Source organism: Molothrus ater, chromosome 7 (assembly GCF_012460135.2).
Source record: "Molothrus ater isolate BHLD 08-10-18 breed brown headed cowbird chromosome 7, BPBGC_Mater_1.1, whole genome shotgun sequence".
Classification (NCBI taxonomy): domain Eukaryota; kingdom Metazoa; phylum Chordata; class Aves; order Passeriformes; family Icteridae; genus Molothrus; species Molothrus ater.
In genome coordinates, this window is record NC_050484.2 from 10,608,345 (window position 1) to 10,618,228 (window position 9,884).

The 9,884-nt window shown below is 43.9% G+C and overlaps 1 protein-coding gene across 1 annotated transcript in view; it reads left to right on the forward strand.

Annotated features, from left to right (window-relative positions):
* Nucleotides 1–9,250, forward strand: part of PLCL1 (phospholipase C like 1 (inactive)) — a 180,036-nt gene extending 170,786 nt beyond the window's left edge. The window contains exon 6 of the mRNA XM_036386868.1: nt 7,503–9,250. Coding sequence (XP_036242761.1) covers nt 7,503–7,685 — 183 coding nt within the window. The 3' untranslated portion in view covers nt 7,686–9,250. The remainder of the gene's footprint in view (nt 1–7,502) is intronic.
* Nucleotides 9,251–9,884: the final 634 nt, after the last annotated feature.

The following is a 9,884-nucleotide window of genomic DNA, read 5'->3' on the forward strand; positions in this document are numbered from 1 at the left end:
CTTAGGTGTTCAAACAAATGCTTGGTGTTAATTCCTTGTCAGGCTTTGATCAAGGGTTTGGGGGGGGGCACTCAACTGAGTTTGAGAGCAAGCTGGCCATGTATGTCCTTTGCCTTTGTCTTGTTAGGCAAATCCTGTAAGAGAATTACAAATATAGACCCTCTTTCCTAAGTTGCCATGGCTGCACAAAGCAGTGATATCCTCCTGCTGGCAAGGCCAGCAGCCAGAATCAGAAGGTTTTCTAAGTATTTGCTTCTTTGGGAGTTGCCTGACTGTTCCCATTGAGGTTCTCCTTGTTTGTTCAGTTCCATCTCCCAGGCTGCTCCTGAGGCTGTAGTTGGCTGTGTCACATAATTTGGGAACATAAAAGTGGTGGACTGGCACTTCTGTAATAACTGAGGAGCCTTGCCCAGTGTGGTAGAGTGGGGGCTGTCTCTTGGTATCCAGCACAACCATTTAGATTTTAATTGCACCTTTCCAACAGCTGGAAAAGAAGGCAAAAAATGGTTTGGGTGTTTTTTAAGGGAGTGCCATCCCAGCAGAGACAGATGGTGTTCCCTCTTCCCAACCATTTATGTCATGCCACGTGCTTTGGGTTTACTGCTTGGCTGTGCAATGAACTGTCGCCAGCCTCCTAGAAAACTAACCAGGGTCATGCAGAACAGCTCTGGAAATCCCTTTAGGTCATCCTCCCCAGTGCAGACCTTTGGGGTGAGATGTGAATGGAGAATTGAATCAGCGTAAAAGTTTTGGGTTTTGCGTGGGATGGCCTAATACTGAGCAACTGTCAGATTGGTCTAGTTCGGGAGTTTAAATAAAATTAAAATCAGATGGAGCTGGTTTTCAGGTAACATGAATATTGTTTTGAACACACCACATTTACATGGTTAGCATCAGGCCCCATCCCTGGGTCAGACTACCCACGTGCAGTCACATATCCACTGGGTGTGTGCAGCCCATGGTGTGTAATGGCATCCGAGCCACACGTGAGGTGAACATTTCGTTTGTGTTACAAGCTAGGGCCGTTGTAATTTCTGTTTCCTTTGCTCATTATTTATTTATTTATTCATTCTATTTATTGTCATGTATTTATTAATTTTTATTAACTTCCTCTGTGTCCCTTTGCTGTGGTATCTGAACACCTAGAGAGATCTGTGTCTCAAAGAAGACCAGGCTGATCCCCTGGATCCTGCTGGGTCTTAGGGCAAGCCATGGCTGAATGGTGCCATAATCCAAGATTCCTGCCCTCTTTCCCTAGAACTACTAAAAGACCTTTCTGCTTTTATATGGAACCAGATTGTTTTGGAGTTGACTTGTGAATTTTCCCAGCCACCTGGAGTAATGCTGGTGTTGTCCTCTCTCCCTTACAACTGGCTGCACTGAAAAAGAGACTGTGCCTTGTAAATGGTGCTGGCAGAGATGGTTGCTCCTTAGCTCTTGTCCCTGCAGTTGTCCTTAAGTTAGGTGCTTGCTGGCAGGAGGCTGCTGGGATGTGTCACCTTGGGGCTGAGTGTCTTGGTGAGGCAGTGAGTGCCCTCAAGGCCTTGAGTGCTTCTTGCAGGTGTGGTTTTGTCTTCCAGACTCGTGCAAATATCAGGTCCAAATGGGATGTTTTTCCCTGAGTAAGGAGTAAAACAGTTGAGATATACAGAGCAGTCAGGGCTGGTTTGTGCTTCCCAATGCTTTTCCTGGGAAAAGGAGCTTGGGTTTCTACCCACTCAGCTCCCTGTGCAATAGAGAGGCAGGAAAGCCTGGAGCCAGCATCCATATGGCTGATTCATGAAGTAAATGGAGAAAAGATAATATGAGGAATAATTTGGGTTAGATGCAGAATTAGTAGGAGATTGTTCCTGTAAATGATCCATCTCCTCCTCTTTGTCATCATCCTCAGCCTTGTTCTCCTAGGTGTCTCAGCTGCTGGCTACAGTGCATTGAGGAGATCAGCCCTAGAGCTCTGACCTTGGTGCTTGGCACAACCTTAGATAATTTAATTTGGTTTTCATCATGTAACCTTGTGTCAAAACTGCACACAATAATCTATTCCACAGCAGTTACGCTTTGCTGCTCTTGCTTACAGAGGTTTAGCACTTTATATGTAATGGGACCTGCCTTTCCCTAGGTGGATGTTTTCTTTTCTGTACACCTCAGATCTGTTCTCTGTGTGATATAATTGATTCCCAATTGTTTCCTTCTTGCAAATTTTTGCTTGACCCTACTTTGGGAAATGGGAGAGGAGATCTCTGGCTGTCAGTAACATGCTGATATACCAAAATGAGATGCTCAGTTTGATGTCTGAAATCACCAGCACATCCTGCAAAATGTGATGACTCAGGCCCCAGTGAGCACTCGGTCTGATCACCTGATTTACTCAGTGTCAAAGCTGTTGCTGGTTTCAGCCAGGTAGAAACAAGCTCTTGCATTTGGTTTACAATGGGTAAGTGAGCAGCTGTGTCCAAAACCCAGACCTTAAATGATACACCAATAGCACAAGGAATGCCATTTAAGTGCCATCTTTTATATTTGTGGCCTTTTTATTTTCCTGTTAGGAAGTGAATTTCTGCTGAGCAAGGGTTTAAAGATAAATTGGCAAGTTACATTTGGACCCTGGTTTTTCTGTGGTGTAACTCATTTTTGAAATCCTTTATTTTCAGTGTGTGAGAAGTGATTATAGCTTTGTGTCTAATCTTTGTGTACAGTAATTTTTCATGCCAGGATGTGCATTATGATCTCTGTCACAGACAATAAAGCAAAGCTGTTGACAAACTATCTGCAGTAATAATGAGAAGGGTGGGTTTTTACAGTCTGCATTGATTCAGCAACACTATGTTTTTGGAGAAGTCTGTTCTGAAATGTGAATGTATCATAATCAAATTCAAATCAATTGTTCCCACATTTAGCTTTGAAGGACACATGGAAAAATATCTGCTTTTTGTAATAAGTTTAACATAACATGACCTTTTCATTAATGATTTCCTACCCAAGATTACATTTTCAAAGCCATATGCAATCATTTAATTGTGTGCCTCCTTATTAATATTAAACACAATTAGTCCTACTATGACACTTTGAAAATGCACCCCTTGCAGTAAATGCTGCCTCCACACAGAGTATCCCAATGTGAGAGCAGCTCTCCAGCATTTGGAGTCCCTTGGCACAGATTGTCAGTGCTGTTGCTGTGCCTGTTGCCTCTGAAATGTGGAGTGGCTGTTTCATTTGAGTGTGTCTGGCTTTTTCAGCCACCCGCTGGCATACACTAGCATCCTCTGGAGATTTTACTTTGTGATTAAATAGTAATGAAAGAGCTTGACTCTTTGAGAATAAGTTAAAAAATAACAGTAATATCACGAGCATGATGTGGGATGGGTGTTAAAGCCTCTGTTATTTGTTTGTATTTACTCAGCCCTTGAGGATTGGAGAGAAAAGCTCCCATAATGTGCTGTCAGAGAATGTGTCTGCTCAGGAGATAAGCTACTGTCTGCTTTAGCAAGCAGCAGATTAGAAAATGGCTTTCACAGCTACTGCTTCAGCCTCCCTGGAAACACAGCCAGTTTGGAATGCCAGGAAGGCATTCCCATTGCTCAGTGGGATTTTCTGCTTCACCAGGAGTAGTGCAAGGTGCTCGTGTGGGGCACCTGGCACTGCAGTCACTCCTGCATGGGCCCACTCTTGGCCTTCAGGGTCCTCCTGCAGCCCCTGGTGCTGCTGTGGGAGCTGCCAACACAGAGGCTGTGGGTGCTGCCAGTGCCTTAATGGGGCCCTGGTGCTGGGGGTGCCCACAGCCTGGCCTCTGTGTTGCAGGGTGCTTCCTAGAAAGCACAGAAACAGTAATTATTAGTGTACATGCCCAAGTATTTATATTTTTGCAGAAATATGCATGCAAAGTATATAAAATAAATAATATTGTGAAGTTGAACACAAAGTGGTGCCACTGACCAAACTCAGCTTTCATTTCCCCAGCCCCAGAGTGGGTTGCTGTTGGATTTAGAGCTGTCATCTTGACTCAAAAACTTTGGTATTTGATTTGAAAAAAAACAACTGAACCTACAACTACATCGAATTTGTCCCATCTGTAGCCATTGCCAGTATCTGCCTAGAGCTACTTGTGCTTCTTAATGCCTTTCATGGCTTGTCACAGGAACTGAACAATGTTTAAAACCATGTCAGGTTAAGGGTTTTCTAAGCAATATAAACCTGCCAAGGTAAAGGCTTAGAATCTTGCAGTTCCTTGAAAAGCTGCATTATTTGTCATGTAATGTTAATTTGTGCTGAGGCTCTGCAGTTAGGTGTATGAAACCTGACTTTTAACATTCCCTAAGGCTACATGAAAATGGCCCCTTTATCAGTTTTTGTTAGAACACTTGGTTAGTCTCTTCTGGCTTAATTCACTGTCCTGCCAAATGCTGAATTTAAACTTTCTCATGAGTTATTATTTTCAGAAAGGCTGATGATACCAGTAGCAGAAGGCAGATAGATGGATAGATGCTGAGGTGGATTGTCATGGTCTCTCCTTGTTTGTGAGAGTGAGCAGGATGGTTCTGTGCACAGAGATGCTCACAATGACTGGTCTGTGAAGGTTATTTCAATGTAATCATGCTTGTAAAGTTTACTCTAGCTTCCATCCAGTATTTAGTTTGTTAAGGTGTTGACACAATTTTGCTGACATTCTTCTTAAGTGGATTATGCTCACAGCCAGTTTTCAAAGCAAACAGATGGCTCTTCAAACGGAGCATTGCACACAGATTTTTTTTAATGGTGTCTGTAGAATTATGACAGCTCTGTCAGAGAGGGCTAGTTTGTCGTTAATTTCCTCATGACAGATGATTCAAAATTTTTGCTTCTTCGTGTTGCTCAAATGAACCAGCTGTTTAAAAATAAAAATCACAAGGAGACTAAGACATAAATCAATTGATCTGTACATGAATGGAATTGCACTATTTTGATAAGTCCATTTCTGTTTTTAGATCACTGTAAAATAAGAATGTCTTCAAAATGTTGGAAGTATGCTCAGGAGGCGTGTGTTTCTTCTTGGAACCCAAAGACATGTTGTGCATTGCCTCAGACAGAATCTGTAATCTGAATTGCCTGTTTACTCAAATGTGAAATCAGAATATGTATAAGGGACAGTGGGTGGTTTGGCACTTTCACGTGGGGTGTGAAGGCCCTTGGCTTCTGCAGACTGCAGGTGAGAGTCTTGGCAGGGCAGACTTGGGCTGCTGTCCCCCAAGCAGTGCATCTAATCCCAGATAGCACCAGTCTAGGTGTGTCTCAGTGCCTGGACAAACACACAGTTGGTGGGCCACCCTGAGGAACGTTTCCAAGCTTTGACCTCACCCTGGAAAGGGGTTGCTTCTTGCACTGAGGGGATTTTTCTGTTCTTGGACGTGCACACAGAGTGCCAGGTTTTGGCTTGGAGAAGTTAAGGCTGCAAAGCATGGTCACACTGATTTTTCTCTGTTTGATAGCGAAGTCTTTAGTGTCTTTGGTCCTGTGTGCATAAAAAGTAGCAGCCAGGAGTATTTCATCCTAAACCCAAACTATTTAAAACTGCATTTGTGCAGTTTGAAGAAATGGAAGATGTGTTGAGGAGATACATTGAGGACCCTTTCTGATGACATTATCATGTTGTTAATGATACGTACTTGTTATGTGCTGGTGTTGTCTCTGTCACTACACACTGCCACTATTCCTGTGCCATTTGCAGACAGGGAGGGACACCAAGGTGGGCTGGGTGCTCCAGGCAGCCCTGGGGCTCTTGAATTCCTGCCTACTGTCTTTAACCATAAGCAAAACCTCTGACATAGAAGTAAGTTCAGAGCTATGAAAAATATCTGCTGCATAATTTATTCTTGTTTTGTTTTTTCACATTGTGCCTGCTGACTGGATCCCAGGCTCTTTGTCTGTGTATTCCCAGAACTGTCATGCTGCTGAGACACAAATCCCTTCAAAAGAGCTTCACAGCAAATAGCACAGAGCTGCTCACACAGTCCCAGTGCTTTTTGTTATTCTCACACTGAGTTGTATTCCCAGCATCTGGATGGTGATTTGCATCGCTCAGCAGGGACAAATTTGTGACACCAGGAGATGAGGCAATCGTGTTCTCAGGCACAGGCTGTCGTCCCTGGATGACGTGGTGTCCCACGTGGTGTTTATCAGTGCTGCAGCCTTGCAAGCCACCATTGTTTCTTGGTTGTGAACATTGTGTACAGGGGTTCAGACCCTGTGAGTCCAGTGCCAGGCACTGGCAAAAAGGAAGCTGTGCTCATCAGTGTAGGATAAATCCTTCCTCTTAGCGCTGGGGAAAGGGAGAGCAGAGATGCTCCTACTGCTGGAAGGTGTCACACTGTGACTCATCCAACACATCTGATTGGCTTGGAGAACCCAAGGAGAGGCAAGTGATCTGTCACCCCTCCAGTGAGCCCAAGGTCCTGCTGAAGTGTCTCTTGTGTCCCGTGAGGCCCACCACCTGTGATGGTGCAGGTGGTCAGGCTGGGTGGCAGGGATCTGAGTGTGACATTTCAGTCAGTGGAGGTATTCCTCATGAATGTAACCAGCTGCAGCATGTGATGTACTTCAAGCTGTGCTTGGGGTGACATTAGGAGAAGAGGAGCTCGAGTTCTTACTGATACTGAGGTTTTAATAACCAGATGCATCTCCTGGCTTTTATTTATTTGTATCCTGTAGCTCCAGAACCTTGTCCCTTCACGCCACTTGAGATATCAATATTGCATAAATAGTCATTTTGCCATTTCTGAACCCCAACTCCTTAATACAAATTTCATGTAACACAGTTTTCCTGATTGTTACAAATTGGATTGATCTCTGTTAGTCACCTCACGTTTACAGGCTCTGAGAAGATACAGAAGCAGTGTGTTCATGAAGTCTCATTCCCATTTGCCTTCTTGAAGTTCCCAAACAAAATGGTTCAGAAGGGTTCACTGGAGTGCTATGGGATGATGTGTTTCATATGGGCACAACTTGGCCTACTCTGCTCAAGGAGGGCCCAAGGCTGGGTCTCAAATCCAGGTGGAAGGAGGGGTGGGTTATCAGGGTCTCTCAGCTCCTAAGGGGCCCCTGGCTGGGAACACGCAGCCATTGCCATGGGGGATGTGATGCCAGGGAGCAGGGAGGGAGCAGTGCCCTGGGGAGAGGGGTGCCATGTACCATCACTGCCCTGGCCCCGCCAGGACCTTACTGTTGACTGTGGAAGAGGAAATGCCTTCTCCTGCAGCCTCCTTCTGTTCAGGCTGAAATTACCTCCCAAGACTGGTGACATGGAGTGGGAGGACTCTGGTGCCTGTCCCACCCTGTCCAGTGCTGGCTGCTGCCTTCCTCACTGTGCTGGCACCAAGCTGCAGGAGGGCCTTCAGTCCCATTTCCAGGGGGCAGAGATGGTTTGAGACGGGACCTGGGACCTGTAGGGACACAGGAGCAGTATTGCTGCTTTTGGTCCTGAGCGATGTGTGCAATCCCTGACTCTCTCCTGCATGTCTGTGCATCCCCAGGGCCAAGGAGATCTCCTGAAGAACGCCAAGAACGAAGCCCTGGAGAACATGAAGCAGATCCAGCTGGCGTGCCTGTCGTGCGGACTGAGCAAAACTGGGAGTGGGCAGGCAGATGCCAAGGCAAAACGGTGCCTGGAGGCAATACAGGAGAAGGATACTGGAGATGAGAATGGGAGGCTGTGAGGAGAGGCAGAGCTGCCACATTTGTCACAGATTTCAATAAGTCTAAACTATTTTTTTAAAGCATTTAAAAATTCACACAGGAGTGCCCTCTACAGGGTGTGATAGTATTAAAATCCTCACAATGTCAGTATTTTAATGCAGTTAATTTATCCAAGTTAAACTCTGGTAGTGAGATTTCTAATGAAGCCAAGCTGTCTGTATGCAAGTGCGCGTGTGTGTGCGCACATGCAAATCCTGTAGACACCCTTTCATGCATTACATTAGCCATTTGCTAATTTATTCCTTTGTCATCTTTGAATAGGCTTATTCATTCTGAAGATCAAAACAAATTGAGAGCACTTGTATCAGTTTTGGGCTTTACTTTACTCTCCAGCTTTTATCATTTTACTTATAGGTTATATTACTGTTATGCTGTTTAAACAGACAAGCCACAACAAATTTCACTGACAGCTGTTTTTGTGAGGACAAAGCTGGTGGTTTGCTGCAGACCCTGAAGGTGATTTTTAGTGAACAATTACAGCCAAGTAAACAGGATATGAAATGATCAGAGTTGCTAAGTAGATTAGCAGTAGATTTGAGGTGTATTTTTTGCTGAATTTAGCAAACTGCTCTTCAGGGTACACCCAGGCAACACATACTAACGTAAGAACTAGCTAATTTAGTTTATTCCAGCAAAAACATTGCTACCTTGTAGATCTGCAAGAGAGCTACAGTCTTTGCTGATAGGCATTAACTTGAGTAGTAATGACCATAGCTAGTCAGCCCTGTAATTATGGGAAGAGCTGTGAATACCCTTTGGTGGTCATGAACGCTGAAGGTGACCTTCAGGCTGTTCTGAAACAGCCAGTGGTGCCAGTATTAAAAGGAAGGTTTTTCAGATTTCACAAAATGTGAGCTTTAGTGCAAAATGTGTGAGAGGTCAGGCCTTGCTTGCCACCTTCTGAGTAGATGTTGGAGCCAGCTGGATGAAACAAGCAGGCTCTGGCCGAATGTTTTTGTGGTTAAAATCATGCTATGCTAGAGATTTAAAAGCAGGGCTGAAGAACTGCTGCAGGTGTAGTGTAGAGAAATAGCTTGGGGAAAAACAGGGTGCCAGCATTTTTGTGCAGCAGCTACAAATATCCTAACACATGTCATGTGTTTGGGGAAGTTCTGAGAATTGCCTGCCTCTTTGTGCTGCTGTGGAAAGGAGACACAGAATGTCCTGAGCATCCTCGTCCCTCCCGATGTCCAGCCCACGTGTGCTCACAACATTCATTTCAATTGTTTAAGTACTGTGCTTGAGTGGAATATTTGTGTTATCTTTAACAGGACTAAGTGTTTTATGGTTATAAAAAGACTATATTTATTTAAAGCATTGCTTTTATTTTTAAAAGCTACTTTTTAAATTAATTTGATTAACAAATACGCTAATTTTCTGAACTTAACAAAAAGTAATTGCTGAAAGTTTGATCATTGGAAAAATCTTATATAGCTATTGTGTTAAGTTATTTTTGACTTCTTAATAACACTATTATGTTCATGTTGCACATTACTGAGAGAGTAAAGCTATGAAACAACTTTGACCCATGATTTTGCAGTGATTTTACATGAACCTGGATAAAGGTGCATTAGAGTGGGTAAGTTGCTTGAGAGAAGGTCCTGCTCTAACCGCAGCTGTGTTATTGCAAAGGTTATAACTCAGGTGCCTTAAATAGCATTTCAGTAAAATTTGCAATACTTGTTCAGATCCAGCCTTAAATGCTCTGTTTATCTCTCCATTAGATTATGAGTGTGTGTTCAGACTTCTCTGAGGTCTGGAGAAATGTCTTTTGTGTTTCAGGCAAGGCATAAAGCCACATCAGTGGTGTAAGTGTGCATGTTCGCGCTTTGCCCTCTCGGGTTATGTTTGTACATAACAAAAACAACACTTGGCCTTCACTACTTACAGTTAGGGATGATGGAAACAGTTACCCCAGCATCATCAGCTGCAAAGGATCAGCCTTTGCAAAGCATCCCTCTCAGAAGGGAGAGGTTGCTTCAAGAAGGGTGAGTGGCTTACCTCTTGGTGCTTCATTTAAGTCTAGAAATATCTTGATTTCCTCAATCTAAAAGGCTGTCCTAATGTCTGTACGGGAACTGCTGGCAAAATACCTTCTCTGATGTCAGGAACAAATGAATATGAAATTACAGAGAGAAGGGCTTTCTTTCTGTGCTCAC